The sequence below is a fragment of the Mastacembelus armatus genome, chromosome 7 (genome assembly GCF_900324485.2).
Source record: "Mastacembelus armatus chromosome 7, fMasArm1.2, whole genome shotgun sequence".
Taxonomy (NCBI): Eukaryota; Metazoa; Chordata; class Actinopteri; order Synbranchiformes; family Mastacembelidae; genus Mastacembelus; species Mastacembelus armatus.
The window spans coordinates 5,941,291-5,957,953 of record NC_046639.1 but is presented as its reverse complement, the minus strand read 5'-3'; the positions used below and the strand labels follow the sequence as shown (position 1 = coordinate 5,957,953).

General features: G+C 39.4%; 2 protein-coding genes and 2 non-coding genes across 5 annotated transcripts; all 4 read left to right on the top strand.

The window, feature by feature from the left end:
• The first annotated feature begins 365 nt into the window (after positions 1-365).
• Positions 366-9,288, top strand: naca (nascent polypeptide associated complex subunit alpha). Of its 2 annotated transcripts, XM_026331978.1 has the most exons (9): positions 366-445; positions 1,316-1,390; positions 5,093-7,156; positions 7,644-7,726; positions 8,000-8,077; positions 8,197-8,343; positions 8,561-8,689; positions 8,792-8,914; positions 9,165-9,288. In XM_026331978.1, the coding sequence occupies exons 2-9, from the start codon at positions 1,321-1,323 to the stop codon at positions 9,177-9,179; spliced, it is 2,709 nt and encodes a 902-aa protein (XP_026187763.1). In that variant the 5' UTR covers positions 366-445; positions 1,316-1,320; the 3' UTR covers positions 9,180-9,288. The 2 variants fall into 2 exon arrangements, with proteins under 2 accessions (XP_026187763.1, XP_026187764.1); XM_026331979.1 differs by lacking the exon at positions 5,093-7,156 and having other exon boundaries at positions 367-445.
• On the top strand, positions 7,837-7,910 carry LOC113146336 (small nucleolar RNA SNORD59). Its single transcript, XR_003297341.1, has one exon. It is a non-coding gene; the product is annotated as a small nucleolar RNA SNORD59 (small nucleolar RNA).
• LOC113146337 (small nucleolar RNA SNORD59) lies at positions 9,021-9,094 on the top strand. The gene has a single exon (XR_003297342.1). It is a non-coding gene; the product is annotated as a small nucleolar RNA SNORD59 (small nucleolar RNA).
• A 1,751-nt stretch (positions 9,289-11,039) lies between the features above and the next one.
• Positions 11,040-15,524, top strand: ptges3b (prostaglandin E synthase 3b (cytosolic)). Its single transcript, XM_026333475.2, has 8 exons — positions 11,040-11,242; positions 13,086-13,199; positions 13,377-13,446; positions 13,572-13,670; positions 13,843-13,932; positions 14,124-14,177; positions 14,360-14,387; positions 14,502-15,524. Coding segments are annotated over exons 1-8 (477 nt in total). The 5' UTR covers positions 11,040-11,240; the 3' UTR covers positions 14,522-15,524.
• Positions 15,525-16,663: the final 1,139 nt, after the last annotated feature.

Below are 16,663 nucleotides of genomic sequence, written 5' to 3'. Positions count from 1 at the left end.
CATTAATTGATTAAACATTTAAATGATTTTATAAGTTTGTTTTTCCACACAAATTATCTGAAGAGCCAGCAGTTTGGTGTGGCATATCAGACTGACATATTAGAGACAACCGTTTCATATTGCAGTGTAAACTTCAATAGACAACTATGCCAAATTTGTATTGTTCTGCTTTTTGACATTTTATCTGCTGATCGATTATGAAGTTGTCAGATTTATTGATAATGAAAATAACTTGCTTAAATCTTTTCAGTACTTCTGTGATTTATTAATTATAGTTTTTCTGGGTTTTCTGTTTTTAAAAAAAACAAAACAAAAATGAGCATCACATAAACTGTGCCTTTAAGTAACCCGGAAGAAGAAGGCACAGCCCTAGACCGGATATTACGGTGAAACTAGGGTCACAAGTTCTCTCTTACAGCCATCTTGGATATAGCGTCCTGAGTCGGTGAGTGTCTCTCCTGAAAATCCAACATCATCTAGGTGTTTCTCACAGATTGTCGTGTCTACAAACGGTGTTCTGAGTTTAATTAAAGTTGAGTCAACATATCCGTGTAGCTATTTTCCCCTTGTCGTTTCTCTGTGCGGTGATATGTGTACTGTTGTGTTACCGATCACCGGCTCAAAATGGGGGAAACATGACGGCTCCCCGTGTGTGCTGGCAGCCTGCTCAGGCCCCAGGACGCTGGAACAAGAGATGTGAAGTTTACATGTGTGACAACTAGACGGTCACTTCAAAAATGTCGGGTCGGAGAAAACGTGACGGCGCTCTGTTATTTGCTGTTAGCTAGCTGAAGCTAACGCTAGCTACCTGTCGCTTCAGCAGACTGAGCTACCAGGCTAAAGCATGGGCTCTTCTCCCAGTTTAACCATTTCAAACCACTGGTTAAAACCGCCCCGTTAACGATTGCGTACTAGCTTTTCAGTCTGTGCCATAGTAGCTACCCTGAGTTACCGACTGACAGTGAAGTTAGCTTCCGATACGGAGATTTCACATAGGTAGGGACGCGTATAAAAGTTTTAGTTTTCTGGGATAATCTACCTGCCTAATTTCAGTCTATGCAGTTGGAGTAATTGTAAAATGTTAAACGGTAATCAGAGTACTGTGTCAGAAGCTGGTATTAAAGGGTTTTCGCTTAAAAAATCACTAGCACACATTGCTAGTCAGAATTGTGGCTAGTTTTCTGCCTCTCAAGGTTTGTTTCTGGGTGCCAGGGGAAACTGTCATGTGTAATAGAGGCCCAACAACAAATGACTATGGAGTCTTATTCAGAAATGCTTTGAACTAAAACCATATTTTTCCTCTTTTTCTAACCAGCAACCATGCCTGGTGAAGCCACAGAAACAGTCCCAGTCACTGAGCAGGAGATGCAGCAACCTCAAGTGGAGACTGGTTCGTATATTTTGGCTTCACATAAATGTGCATGCAGTACTGCATAATCAAACAATGGGGTCCTGGAACTCAAATAACTTGTGAATTGGATGACAAATGGAAGGTAATGTTCTGGTATTGAAGATTTTGTTCAGGGAGTTGACTCAGCTGACTGGAGGTTGAGCTGATGTAACAGGTGTCACCAGCCATGTGTTGGGACACTAGTAACAGTAGGTCACTCACTGAGATTTGCGATGGTGGACTTGCTAGGCTTGGCTGAAAAAGGGTAATCCAGGACCCCTCCTTTTATATATACAAGCTCATAGTGGCATGTTGTGACTTGCACTGAGAAATGGAAAAATCACAAAATGCATGGTGTTTAGTGTGTGTTTTCACCCCTGCACAGAGTTTGGAAAACATGTTTTGTGTAGATTGGAATTGGTATTGATTATGGTAGCAATTATTGTGTGTTGTATACTTATCCTAGCCTGATACTAAAATCCTATTTTCTAAACCACTGGTCTAATTTTGCTTAGTTATTTGTTCTTTAGTTCAATCTGAATTTTAAACACATTTTAAGTATAACTTGGACTATTTTAGAGTTTTTTTTTTTGTTTGTTTTACACTTAGAATTATTGTAATACTGCAACCAAATCTAGTTTAATAACAGTGGACATCTTTTTAAACCGATCACTTTGTTGTACATGTGGCTCTTTTGGCCAAACAAGGTATTACCTGGTAAAAAATGCAGAAAGGATTTGTCCTGTGCCCATGTTAGTTGAAGACTGTGTGTGAGTGAAGAGTTGTATCAGGGCGGTGGCTGGAGGAAAAAAAATCAAATTTGTAGTATCAACCGGTGAGCGTAACTGTTTTCCATTATGCACCTCACCCTTTCTCCAGAACTAGTGTATAATGGGGTGGAGATTTCTTGCTCGGGGGTGGGTGTGGACTTTACTGATCAGTTGTAGCAGGCATCAAAGAAGCTACCTATTCCTCTTCAACTAAGTAGAATACCAGGGGGATGTAGTGATTTGTACGGCTAAAAGCTGCCCTCAAACTTTTGCTTTTCAAACTTTAGTTTGTGTAGGTGCACCACAGAAGACTATTAGAAATAGGCCACAAGCGTCAATAACAAGTCCATAACCAAGTTGTCCTAAAGGTTTAACAAGTGGTGATTTGCCAAAGTAATTTTTTTTTTTTAGTTAGATCCAAAATGTTTTTGTATGTCATTTGAGCAAAGACTGGTTGGAACATCCTTAAGTTATTTTTTTTTAAGTTGGTTAACCTGTTTGTCCCTTCAACAATAAATAATTATTTTATCAATTGTTGAATTGTTGTATTGTGAGAAAGTAATGACAAAAGTCTTAAGTTTGGTTTCACAGTTCATCTGGTAAATAATTCCAGAGCTTATCCCTGCTGCTTTTAAATTTATGTCTTTCATACTTGGTTGGTATGACTGAAAGATGTTAAATACCTTCCTGTGTAGAATTACATCTTTAAAAGTCTTGCATTTGATATAATAAACTCTTAAGTTTGAACTTACTTTTTTCTGTGAGCGAAGGTACTGAACTTTTCCATACCTTGTTGTACCATGCAAGGATGAAGACAGCCTTGTTTATTTCAGGTGGGCTTGTGATTTCAGAAGTAATGTTAAGTTTCACTTAAATCTTAGTAAATATGTAGTTGGCTGGGAATGGTACCAGATTACTGGCATTGGTTTGAGCATGTTGGCTTCATTGTCCTTTTTAATCAGTTATCCTGGTCAAGCATCACCTATATCCTTAAAATGTAGTCCTTGGCTTTGATACTGAATTCTGAATATCATATTTTTTAACGAAGTCTGACTTCATTTATTGATGTTTATTGTTGACTGTCATCACTCAACTTGTGCCTTACGCTTTGCTGAGAACTGTTGTTTTTAACTTGGTCTGTTCTGGTAAAACTTCAAATTATGTTCAATCATAGTTTAATTGTTTTGATTTGTACATTCTGAGTGAAGGGTTATCGTGCATGTGAGAGTACGTGTCAATCAGGTAAATTATCAGAGGCCAGTATTATTAGTTTGTGTAGAACTTCAAAGGGCAAAAAAAAGAAGAATTTTACAATGGTCTGAATGAAAGGTGTCTGAAATTGCTAAGTGATTCTGGATGTTAAATTGCCAATTTGGGAGCTAACTAATTACTGTACAGAAGCTTTTCCATGAAGAAGTACAGTAAGTTGTACTACATAAGTGCAGTCAGCTTTTGGTTTACAAAAGGTGATCCCTCACTGTAGATGGAGTAATAACTCATTTTTATGTGGTTCTATTTATTTATTTATTTTATAAAAGTACAGCAGTGCTTATCTCACTTTTGAACACTGCATGGAGTTTGGGATGTGGCACTTTTTTCATTTGAGTGCACCCAACACCCCTTTTTTTTTTTTAGCATTGTAAAATAAAAATGCAGTTCCACATCACTGAATTTCCTGTTGTCTCTGATCATGTGTGGAGCACTGCTTCTTTTTTTTTTTAACAGTGTATTCATCAAGCTCTTGAAGTTTGCATTGCACAAGTAAAAATGCTCCTCAAGAATTTCTATGAACCCCTTTTACCTTATTGCTCTTCCTTCATCAGCTACAGGAGTGTTGAATTCCTCTCCTTCTCCTGAGATGGCTATTCCTGCAGTGAACAAAGTAATACCACTGGAGAAATCTCCAGAAGCCTCTGTTCCTGCTCAACTTACAAGTCCACTAGAAGAAGCTAGTATTCAGCCTAGTGGTGATCAGTCAAATGGTGTAGAGGCAACTAAAAAAATGTCTGTGTTGGAGACAACCAGTGGTTCACATCAAGAGGCAACTGCTGACCCAATAGCAGCTTTAGGTGGTTTTCCAGTTCCTGAAGAGTCTCTGTCCTCTGCTGAGGCTCCAACTGAAGGGGTACAAAGTCAGGAGTCTGTTGTTGCTGCTGAAGCCTTGGCCATTAAAGAGGTTAAGCAGATTTCTGTTCAAGCAAAGCCCCCTGTAGAAGAGCTGGGACAAGTGGTAGAAAAAAATCCTGACTATCCAGTCAGTGAAGATAGGGAGACCGCAATAGAAGACCTTTGCCCTGATCCAGCTCAAGATGAAGAATTGCCTGGTGATGTGGTTGCCGATGTGGCTACTCAAAATGAAAGTGTTGACAAGAAAGAACCTGTTATGCATCTCTCCAAGGCCATTCAGTCAATGGGGACTGCCAAATGTGAAGGCCCCCCTATTTCCATCTGCCACCTGTCAGGTTGGTTTAAGCAGGATCTACCCCTAACACAACTTTCTGTCCCAGTCTTTTGAATATGCCCTTTTAATGGGGTTGGACATTCTTTCACAAGTGGTAACTTGATTGGGTCAAGTCCATGTTGTTTGTCATGCAGCATATAATCTCAGGCATAGATTTTGCTGTGAGAAAGTTGTGTATGTAGCATAGTTTTGTGTAGTAAAATATTTGACGTGTGGCTGTGATATGCATTGCCAGTATGAATTTCCTTTTCACCCTAAGTGCATCATGACTAAATACAGAATGCAGTTTTCTGTGTGGAAGTAAGTACTAAGCACTGTCCAGTTCTTTCCAGACTGTTTGCATTAAACTGAAGTTAGGCCATGTGTTCTTTTCCTAACCATAGAGAGGTGATTTTGTTTTGGTTTGTTATGGTAACCTGCATGAATAAGACTTTTTCCTCAAAATTTTTGAAAGAATCTTTTTCTATTCAGCTGCATCTCCTGCCTCAGCTTCCTCCCTACCACCTCAGGCAGCTTCTGGATCCGCTAAGCCCAAAGGCAAAGATTCCAGGAATGTGCAGGGTACTTCTGCCCCAAAGGCTGTCCCTGGCAGAAGAAAACGCTCCTCTATGTCTGCCTCTTCCTCCTCTCCCACCTCACCAAAATCTACTCCTGTCTCTACCCCCCTGACACCAGTGTCATCTCCTTTAGCTTCCTTGCCTGCCAACACTTCAGCTAATCAGGCTAACCGCACAGCCCCTAAAGTTGTTAAGGCTGGAAAACAAGGAAAAGCGAAGAAAGGAGAGGCATTTGTGCCTGCTTCTGGTCCTGAAGAATCTAAGGTTACAGTAATAAAAGAAAAAACAGTAGAGCCTAACCCTAAGCAAACTTTAATTGAAGGTAAACCTGTCCCAGTTGAGCCAAAAACTGCCCCAAAGCCTGCTGCAACACCAGCTGCCGCAGTTTCATGTTTAAATACTCTTGCTTCTAGTTCTCCCCAATCAGATGAAATTAAGTTAGCTTCATCAAAAGCTGCTGATGTTACTGCAGCTGCAGATGATGACCTTCCTCCCCTTATCCCACCAGAGAAACCAGTTAAAATGCCGGTATTTGTACCCACTGTTGAGAAAGAGGGTACAAAACATGCTACTGTAGCAGCTGCGGACACTGTTAAACCAACTGCCATTGAGGCCAAACCCCTTGATGCAGCTAAGCCTACGGCCCCAGCCTTAGTTGAGGCTGTTAAGCTTCCTGCCCAGAACAAACCTGCTCCTGCTGAAATGCCTAAACCATTTACTGAGGCCAAATCTGCTGCTACTGAGGTGACTAAGGCAAAACCTGTCCCTGTTGCTGCTGCTAAGCCAGCTGCTGAGGCCAAATCTGCCCCTACTGAGGCAGCCAAGCCTGATGCTGTTGCTGCCCCAAAGCCAGTTGCTGATACGAAACCTGCCCCAAAGCCAGTTGCTGATGCGAAACCTGCCCCAAAGCTAGTTGCTAAACCAGCTGCTGAGGCCAAATCTGCCCCTACTCAATCAGTCAAGCCAGCTGCTGAGGCCAAATCTGCCCGCACTGAGGCAGTCAAGCCAGCTGCTGAGGCCAAATCTGCCCGCACTGAGGCAGTCAAGCCAGCTGCTGAGGCCAAATCTGCCCGCACTGAGGCAGTCAAGCCAGCTGCTGAGGCCAAATCTGCCCGCACTGAGGCAGTCAAGCCAGCTGCTGAGGCCAAATCTGCCCGCACTGAGGCAGTCAAGCCAGCTGCTGAGGCCAAATCTGCCCGCACTGAGGCAGTCAAGCCAGCTGCTGAGGCCAAATCTGCCCGCACTGAGGCAGTCAAGCCAGCTGCTGAGGCCAAATCTGCCCGCACTGAGGCAGTCAAGCCAGCTGCTGAGGCCAAATCTGCCCCTACTGAGGCCGTCAAGCCAGTTGTTGAGGCAAAACCTGCCCCTAGGCCAGCTGCTGAGGCTAAATCTGCCCCTACTGAGGCAGTCAAGCCAGCTGCTGAGGCTAAATCTGCCCCTACTGAGGCAGTCAAGCCAGTTGTTGAGACAAAACCTGCCCCAAAGCTAGCTGCTGAGGCCAAATCTGCCCCTACTGAGGCACTCAAGCCAGTTGAGGCAAAACCTGCCCCTAAGCCAGCTGCAGAGGATAAATGTCTACCTGGCAAGACTTCTGATCAAGTTAAAGAAAGTAAAGCTGCTCTTCCCAAGACAGTAAAGCCAGGTGCCTCTGAAGTTAACAAGCAGGCACCTGTGAAGGATGTCAAGCCAGTTACTGAGGCTAAATTGGTGGAGAGTAAGGCAGCACCTCCTGAGATTGCTAAACCAGTAGTTGAGTCTTCACCTGCTCCCTCTAAACCTGCTCCAGTTGAGCCCCCTGTTCCTGCCCCAGTTCCTCGTAAACTCACATTTGCTGAGGCAGTTGCAAAACCTGCCCCTGTCAAACCTGAGGTTGAGGTAATTAATATAAGTCCTTCTGAACCAGTCTCATCACCCCAACCTGCCCCCACACCTGCTATAATCCCAGCCAAGGTGGAGCCTGTGATCAAGAACGACAAGGGTATTTCTTTCTCTCCTCTTGTGTGCGATCTTTTCTTCCAGTTGTCATTGCATCTGGGAACTCAGATACTTAGATATGTCATTCTTGTAAGAAGCCAGTGTCATGAAGTGGGAATTAGCTTTACATTTCACCAAGATGTTATCTAGTTGTCGACATGGATGTCCCTAGTTTTGGAAACAGTTCTTTTCTTTACTCACACTTTTGTGTGGTTTGATTTCTGTTAGTGAAATGTCTTCAGTCTTGCAAATGTTATTGGATGGAAAGTTGCTATTTCCTCATCATATTTAAGAGTATACTCATGTTATCACAGTCTTTTGGTGGCATCAGGCTTAGACAATACAGACTTGTTTTGAAATACTATTGATAAAATAGTACTATTGAATTGTTTTAATACCCCGCGATTGATACACCCCATTTCCAGATTCACTTTCAAGTTGTACACTTGTGTAACAGATGGCATTTTCTGACAAAATTTTGTTTTCCATAGGATCCGGTACCGAGTCGGACAGTGAGGACTCAGTTCCTGACTTGGAGGAACAGGACTCAGCACAGACACAGTCACAGGCACAGGTAAGACTTCAGTCTGGTCTCCACTGTTGTTCAGTGTTGCCCTGAATTTATACAGACAAGGCCATTACAGCACCAGACTTTTGTTGAGCAGATGTTTTTGGTCTTTTGACTCTTCAATGATGATTTATACAGTGACTTTCGTTCTTCTGATCCTACTGAAGCCAGTCTTTCTGTCCTGAGAAGAGAAATTAACAGTAGTGACTAGCATCACATTTTCTGTCAAATCTGTTTACTTGAAATTACATTTGGCTGGTTGGGCTATGTTTTTTACAGCTTGCAGCAGCTGCCGAGATAGACGAGGAACCTGTCAGCAAAGCCAAACAGAGTCGCAGTGAAAAAAAGGCGCGAAAGGTAATGATTATAATTACTCTATTTTTTTTTCTTCTAAATTTAAAACTTTTAAGTTATGCTTGGCTGTTTTCTTTGTAGTAAATAAAATTACACATTTAAGAATTAAATGTTTCTTGCAGGCAATGTCAAAGCTTGGTCTGAGGCAGGTAACAGGGGTCACCAGGGTAACCATTCGCAAGTCAAAGAACATCTTGTTTGTCATTACCAAACCAGATGTCTACAAGAGTCCTGCGTCAGACACATACATCGTCTTCGGTGAAGCTAAGGTATGTAGCCAGTAATGATCCAAGCCACATTGATCTTTGTCTTTGCTTGAGCTGTCAGATGTTTATACCGAATGTCTAGCTTTTGATAAGGTAGCAGAACAGACATGGTGGTTAAGTTAATGGTTATGGTCAAACTCTTACACAATTTCCTTGGCTAAAATGTTATTGCTAAGAGAGATTTTGAGTTATAATTTTGCTCTCTTTATTTGTACTCCAGATCGAAGATCTTTCCCAGCAAGCCCAGCTGGCTGCTGCAGAAAAATTCAAGGTCCAGGGAGAAGCTGTATCAAACATCCAGGAAAACACGCAGACGCCAACAGTACAAGAGGAGAGCGAAGAAGAAGAGGTAAGATACAGCTTTTCTCAAGTAGGGTAGTCAGAAACAAATATGTATTATTCTTAAATGATGTAAGGTCTAACAAATTTTTGCCCTTTTGTTTTTCAATAGGTTGATGAGACCGGAGTTGAAGTCAAGGACATTGAACTCGTCATGTCACAAGCCAATGTGTCGCGGGCGAAGGCTGTACGCGCCCTGAAAAATAACAACAATGACATTGTCAATGCAATTATGGTAAGGGTTTAAATATGTTTCATAGTGTAAAAATGGTAGTCTTTATTCAGCAGGTCACTTCATGTCATTTTGATGGTTTACATGATGATAAATTTGTATTGCAAACTCTTCAGTGATGATCAGTACAGTGACTTTCGTTCTTCTGAGCTTCCTGAAGCTGCTATTTCTGTCCTGAGAAGAGAATTTCTCTTGAAACTCTGTACTCACATAATTAAACACTTGCTAACAAAAATGTTTGTTCTCTTTGCAGGAGTTGACAATGTAATGGGACCCTGGCAACAAAGACTTGAAGAAAGGTTGCTGATTTGACTTAAGCTTGTTTGTACAATTTATACCCAGGATGGAAATAAAGTTGTGGCTTGATAAAATGAAAATTGTATGTTTTTGCACTTCATTGGAAAATAGTCAAGGCAGGGATAGGGCAGGTGTTCCTAAGCAGCATACTGAACCCTATAATTGGAAATTATCATAACTATTCATAATATGGATGCCATTCATTTTTGATGACCATATGTTCCCATTTAGAGTCACAGGATGCCCAGCTAATCCCAGCCTTGCACTGGCCAGGACTTCAGTTCATAACAACTCCACTTACAAAGTCCCAGGATTCAGACCAGTGATGAGATTTGGCCCTAAAGTTCTCTTGAATTCTTGGTGTCGGTATCAAACACGGATCCATAATCATACAGTAATGGTATATCAGAAGTGTTTTCTGATTTAAAAAAAGATCAATTTGAAACTGGGTTATTATATTGCAAATATGTCAGTTCATGTAATTGTTTTGAAGTAAACTTAATCAAATATAAGGTGAATCTTTGTCCCACAGTGGGGACATTCACAATGTTACAGCAACAAAGGGTATGACATAATAGCAATAAAAATGAATATTTACAGTTTTTAGTGTGTTTGAGGTGGGTGGGGGTGTTGTCTCCTGGGAGCAGTAATGCTTGTACAATGACAGCAGCAGAAATGAGGGACCTGCAGTAAAGCTCTGTTATTAGGGAGAAGTTATCTTAATCTGTTTTTATTGCACAGATCTTTAGTCAAAGTCTTTAACGATATCAAGTGCCTGTGGAATCAAGTAGGACATTGTAATGTAAAGATAAATAGTAAAACATAAATATAAGGAGTCTATAGATAATAATTTTGGCCATAAAATTAAAAAGTTCTATTTTGATTTTTGATTTTTTTTACCCTCCAATCTTGTGTGAAAATATTGGATAATATAAACAATTTTTGACAACAGCTGGAAAAGGTTGAAAGCCACCTATTTATTCTCAATATGCTGTGTTTTATGTTCATCTAGAAAAGCTTAAACAAAAAGTGATATATTCATAAACTAATCAAAGTGATAGTGAGTGACAGAAAATGAAAATAATTTAGCTGCAGCCCTACAGGTGACAGATGTAAGGCAGCATTTACCATTTCACAAATAAAATGACTGGCTTTTATTTAAATACAAATATATGATAATTTGGTTGTTAGTCCCATTTGACATGGCACCATTTAATGCAACTTTATAAGCTATAACTAATGACTTAGTGGTTAATACATTTAGTAATGCCTTACAGATAAGTCATAATTTGGGGGTTGTGGAAATTTCTTGAGCATTACACTTTGCTAGCACATTATACTGCTGTTATTCTTCTAGATTAACTAAAGGTCTGCGGATTGCAATAAATCAAAACAAATGGAACATGTTTAGCACTTCTAAAGTTAACTTGCTTGCAGTTACATATGTTGATAAGCGATTAATAAATGTTAAGAGTTTCTCAACTGAGCCATCAGCAGAACTTAGTCCTCTTATAATGTTAAATAAACCTAAACTTCCACAGTCCTTCGGTTCTGTAGTCATAAATGTTAAACTAATGCACAGATGTGAAGTGCTATAGATGGATGTAAATATTATTTTATTTTTATTTATTACTGAATAACAATTCATATTCTATAGTATTCGTATTTACCACACCATTGCCGTGTATATTGTGCATTTCTTTTTAAACCAGTCTGACCCATAAGTTGTGTAGTGTAATTAGACGTGAGGGTCCGGGTGGTGCACTTGGCTAAGTGGGAGATTAAAAGCTGCTGCCTCCACATCACCCACAGCTGCGGCCGAAAGCTCTAGAAACGTCTCGTACGCTCCGGTTGCGTCAGTTCTGCCATTCCCATCCCGGTATACGCAATCAGGTCCGGAGTATATTCTTCCTCAGACCAGAGGCATTTGTATTGGTTGTGTCTAGGCGGCAGTCCTTCTTTTTTGCAGTTGTTGCCATCCTTATTACAAGACTGTTTTCCTGCGAAAACCGGCCTTACTTCACGTCGAGACATGTAAGTTGTGGACGGGTACACGAGGAGCGGGAGCGTGTTAGTGCAGCCGGGTTAGCTCGTAAGCTAACGTTAGCCGTCCGACAGCATGCTTCTGTAAAGGCGGGAGGTCGGCCTCGCCACTGGTGACCGTAAGCTAACAGTAACTGCCTAGCTATAGACTGATTCACAGAGCACAGATTAGAACAAAGATTATCTGAACAATGTTTATTTTGCCCAGTGTTATGAGTCCAGTGCACCACATGTCTTAACATGAACGAACAGACTCACGTAAACGTGAACTCTTATTAGCTTGGCTAGCAAAGTGCTCATTGAATGAGGCATCGGTTGGTGTCATGTTAAAGCAAGACCCGTTAGTCCTCAGGATCTGGGTCTGAACTGTGAAGGGATTGAGCATCGTTCAGTCCAGACGTGCTCATTAAAGTTAGGGGTAGCTGATCATAGTTAGTCCATGATCATTTGTTAAAGGATTGGGCTAATAAGGCCACCAGTTCAATGCTGATTAAACATGTAAGGGAAAGAAAATCCTACTCTTGTACCTGAAATTAAAACATCCAAACGTATTAATAATGGGTCAGTGAGTTATAATTAATTACTCCTAACTACTGGGGGTTTACTGCCTAACGTTACATATTCAATAGTAAGACTGTAAATGGTTCTGCTTCTGCCTTGTTTTATATCATCTACTGAACCTGCCCCTGATCTCTGGCTTTCTCATACCAGTTGTTAGACTTCAATTCATTCATTAATGTGGAACACTTTACTAACTGAAGTAAAAGTGCCAATACTTTGCTGTTCCAGTCTATCAAATCTAAGACTTTGTTCTTCTTTTCATATGATAATAACTCAAAATCTTAGGCAAGGTGTTAAAGGAGACACCTAGTGACACCCAGGACTTTATCGGTTTTGAGTTGAGCATGATTTGAGTATTTCATGCTAGGTTTTAAAAAGAGAAAAAAAAGTGCAACTGATGATTGTAATAGTGGCTCATCTGTAGGGTAGTTTCTTGATTAATCAGTCTAATAAAATGCAGTACAAATTTGTAAAAAATGCACATCAAATGCTGCGTCTTCCCAATCAATAGCTCCCAATTTCAGTTCTTCTATCAAAGGAATGAGTGGAACAAGGAAATATATGGAGTATTTGTTGGCAGTTGCAAACAGAAATGCATCTAAAATGATCACCTCTCAATCAAAATTATTTTCTCTTGTTAATCAAATAGATGATTTAGCTGTAAAAAGAAGTAGTAGTATTTGTAGTATATAGGAAAACTTGAGTAGAAACCCTTTAAATCTTGTTCATTTGACTTTTCACATGTTAATATGCAGAGATGTTACACTTGCAAGGCTTCTTGATACAGGAGCACACTGTGTAACTGGATGCTGTGTGGCAACCTGATATATGCACTTAATGATGGCAGGCTGTTGTGCCTGACAACTTGCAAAGATGTAGTGCATTATATATTAAGCACGTTTTAGATTTTACTCAGTTATTTACAGCACATGTGCACTGTTATTTTTATTATTCTTATTTATTTTATTTCCTTTACTTTACCTGGCGAGCAAATACATTGAAATTTCGTTCATATGTGCACTTGTGATGTGAATGAATAATAAAGTTTGAATCTGGTTTGAGATGAATAGCTGTTCTGTTTTCACAAAAATGGATATAAAGGTTTGGTAGTTTTTAAAGTAATTATACTTTTTATGAAAATTTTATTGTTTAAAGGAGCTAAGTGCTGTACATTGATTTTCATCTGTCTATTCAATTTGATTAGTAAACTGTCTAGGCCTTTTATATCCTGTATGTCTGTAACAGCCTGTTTTTTGTTTTTTTTTGTTCACAGGCATCCAGCAACTGCCAAGTGGTACGATAGGAGGGACTCTGTTATTATAGAGTTTTGTGTTGCAGACAGCAAAGATGTTCAAGTCAATTTTGATAAAACAAAGTGTGGTTTCAGGTACGTTCTCTTCCTAATGACTCTTAAAACAGACCATAAGTATTCAGTTATGAATTGCTTGTTAAATACATTGTTGGTTTTACTCTTAAACTTCAAGTGTCTTTAAATTTTGCAATTGTTTGCTACAGTTATTTGACACCTCTTTGCAGATATTAGTTTTTTGTTTTTTTGTCACAGTTGTCTCAGAGGAACTGACGATGTCAAACATGAGAATGAAATAGACCTTTTTGAAGCTATTGATGAAAACGTAAGTTACACTGAGTACCCAAGTCATTGTTTTGCTTAGCGTCAATTTAGAGCATTTACACAGTACTGCTGATTGCATTGTGTAGAATGTGTACACTTCTGTGTTTCCTGTTCATCACAACGCAGGAATCGAAACATAAACGCACAGATCGTTCAGTGTTGTGCTATTTACGAAAAGCACAGCCAGGGAAGGCATGGCCAAGGCTAACAAAAGAGAAGGCTAAGGTCAGTTATACATGAACATACAGCCATTGTCGGTGATTGTGTGTGTATGATTTATTTTAAATTCTAGCTGTAGTACATTGCAGTGCATAGATGCGCTACATTAGAATGAGTAGACCTGCATTCGTTGTTTTAAAACCCTGTGATGAGGAATGCCAGCTTTGTGTTTTCACAGCTGACTTGGCTCAGTGTCGACTTCAACAACTGGAAGGACTGGGAGGACGATTCAGATGAGGAAATCGGCAACTTCGATCAGTTCTCAGATGTAAGCAGATGTAAATATGAATTAAATAATGGATTTTTATTTTAATTTCTAAATTCTTAATTACAGTCAATCCAATATCGGACAAAAACAGTGATGCCCTTTGAAGTAGTATCATTAATTTAAATTGAGTTTGGTTTTCAATAGTTAAGAAAAGTAAATGGTGTCGCTTTAACATTATTGGTTTATTACAGATGATGAACAACATGGGAGGTGAGGATGACCTGCCTGATCTAGACAGTGCAGATGTAAGAATCCTTTTTTTTTTTTAATGCTTAATTTAACGGATTACACTTCAATTCACAGATTAAAAACTGATCATAAAGCAGATGTTGTGCAGCAACTGTAATATGAATCATCTGTTGAAACAGTAAAATAACACTAGTTGATACTGTAAAATTTTTCAACCTTGTACCATTGGTCTTTATAGGATGAGTCTGCAGATAGCGATGATGAGAGTAAGTGTGTATTACCTTTTATAACAGCACAAATACAACTGTGATGGTTACAGTGTTCGATAATAAGATCTAGTTTTTATGCTTGGTTTAATGTTATTTCTGTTTTACTTTCAGAGATGCCAGATTTGGAATAGGAGGCTGAAGGAAAATGGAAAGACAGTGTGAGAAGAAACATAACAAATGTATATCTTGAACATGAAAGCGGTGACAAACAACTGTATATATGAGTCAGTAGCCATATTTAAATCCATAGCCTCAGCTCTAAGCTCTTGACTGATCAGTTTACTGAAGGTTGATATGCATGGTATTGTACAGAGCAGCTATATCCACTTCCATTTGCTGTACTGCACCTTTTGGGTATCTTGTTTTACTGTTAAATATTACTACTAAGCACACATTTTTTTGGAAAGGCTGTATAGTTGTCCTCAACTGAGCAATACATGTTAACAGATTTACAATTTGTTTTTAAATGAATTGTGGTTTAAAATGATTAGGCCCACCCTGTTGTGGTTTTATGTTAGTCAACCAGTGTAGTTTCAATTTGATTTAAAAGAACACGTTAGCTGTGTACATCAGAAGAATTAGATGCATTTACTGACTGGGTTCTTCTAAAACCTACCATGTGCTGTGAATTAGATATCCATGAAGCCAGTCTTTGTTTCTGTAGCTTAACCCTCAAGCTTATATGTTTCCCTTTACTTCTTGTTTAATAATTGTAAAGTTGGAATGTTCATTGAAGAAATATTTGCATTTTCCCCAGTTGGATCACCTTCTCTGATAATATGAATGGTCTTCACACAGTTTGTATTTTAGGTTCTCTCTCCATACCCACCTAACATGCACGCTCATGTTAGAAGGCAGAAGCAAGATAAAATGTTGTGCAGATGATAAAGAGCTTGAAGCTTGGTTGGGTTTCAGCATCACGTGGTTTTGTCTCTAACCTCCGAGTTCTTTCCATTTGTTTATTTAGAATAGTGCCTCCCTTGGTGAGGGAGTGTCGGAATGATAAGGCGACATGTAATGACCAAATTATATTTGCATTGTCAATAAAATGTAAGGGGAGACAAGTAATGTTGAATTTAAAGTGGAAGTTCTTTTTTATTGTCTACATCTTTGTAATAAACTGTTTAAGAATCATTTGAAATGCTCTTTTTTTTTTTTTTTTTTTTTTCTTGTTTGTTTTATACCCTTATACCCAGTCCATCACAGGGCCACATAGACAGACAACCACATACATTCACTCCTATGGGCAATTTAGAGTAACCAATCAACCTGACATGCATGTTTTTGGATTGTGGGAGGAAATCTGAGTGCCCAGAGAACATGCAAACTCCACATCGAAAGGCCCCTGGTGGGTTACGAACCCAGGACCTTCTTGCTGTGAGGTAACAGTGCTAACCACTAACCTACTGTGCTGCCCTATGCACCAAAACCTTTAAAAAAAATAATCAGTAGATTTCTGTAGCACGAAGATTGTGAAATTTGTTATGTTAATATGTTTCCAGATACCTAAAAAAAGTTTCCATCAGATCAGACCTTTTTGATTCTATGGCTATATCATTAAGATATTTAACATTCAGAATTATTGTATAGAAACCAAACAAAACGAAAAAAATGGTGATCAACACTCATGGGACCTTGTGTTGAGAACAATGAGACACTTTTGTTGTATTGTATTGTTGTATTTAACAGAAGTCATTGTACTTACAGTGTTCCTACAGTTTTCTGGCACAGTAACTCGCAGGTCTGTGTTCTCGGCGCTAGGACCCAGAGAGCTCCAGGTTCCTCGGCCCTGAATAGCATACTTCCTTGTCAAGTCTGATTTCCTCACGGTCGTTTCCGAAAAGGCAGCTGTAATATGCTACACTACTTTCCTGTGTTCAGCCTGAGGCACATTAAAATAAAAGGTCAAGTTCGACGATAGCTTTATACATGTAAGATAAGAGAATGCCTCTGGCTTGGATTAGTACCAGATGTCTTAATACCCGCTTCATTTAGTCAGAGTAACTTACTTTAAAATAACCTTACACCTCATTAATTTAAAAGCAGTATCTAAAAAAACAGACGCATCAGTATTTACACTGCTAACAATGGACATTTACTTACTGTTTAACAGTTTCAGAAGTGTTAGAAGAAGATAAAAGATATGATAAACTATTTATACCCGAAGGAAAATTCGGGGAAAAGCAGTAATACCACATTGCAGACACACTCAATTACAAGTCCTACATTCATCATTTTACATAACCGTAGAAGCATTGACATCAAAGTATACT

Bases quoted from the DNA above. Each gene is read 5' to 3' on its own strand.
- naca (XM_026331978.1), top strand. From the start codon at position 1,321: ATGCCTGGTGAAGCCACAGAAACAGTCCCAGTCACTGAGCAGGAGATG. The intron at 8,078-8,196 runs GTAATGATTATA...TGTTTCTTGCAG, and splicing joins GTGAAAAAAAGGCGCGAAAG to GCAATGTCAAAGCTTGGTCT. The intron at 8,344-8,560 runs GTATGTAGCCAG...TTTGTACTCCAG, and splicing joins TCGTCTTCGGTGAAGCTAAG to ATCGAAGATCTTTCCCAGCA.
- ptges3b (XM_026333475.2), top strand. The intron at 13,200-13,376 runs GTACGTTCTCTT...TTTTTGTCACAG, and splicing joins AAAACAAAGTGTGGTTTCAG to TTGTCTCAGAGGAACTGACG. The intron at 14,388-14,501 runs GTAAGTGTGTAT...TTTTACTTTCAG, and splicing joins TGCAGATAGCGATGATGAGA to AGATGCCAGATTTGGAATAG.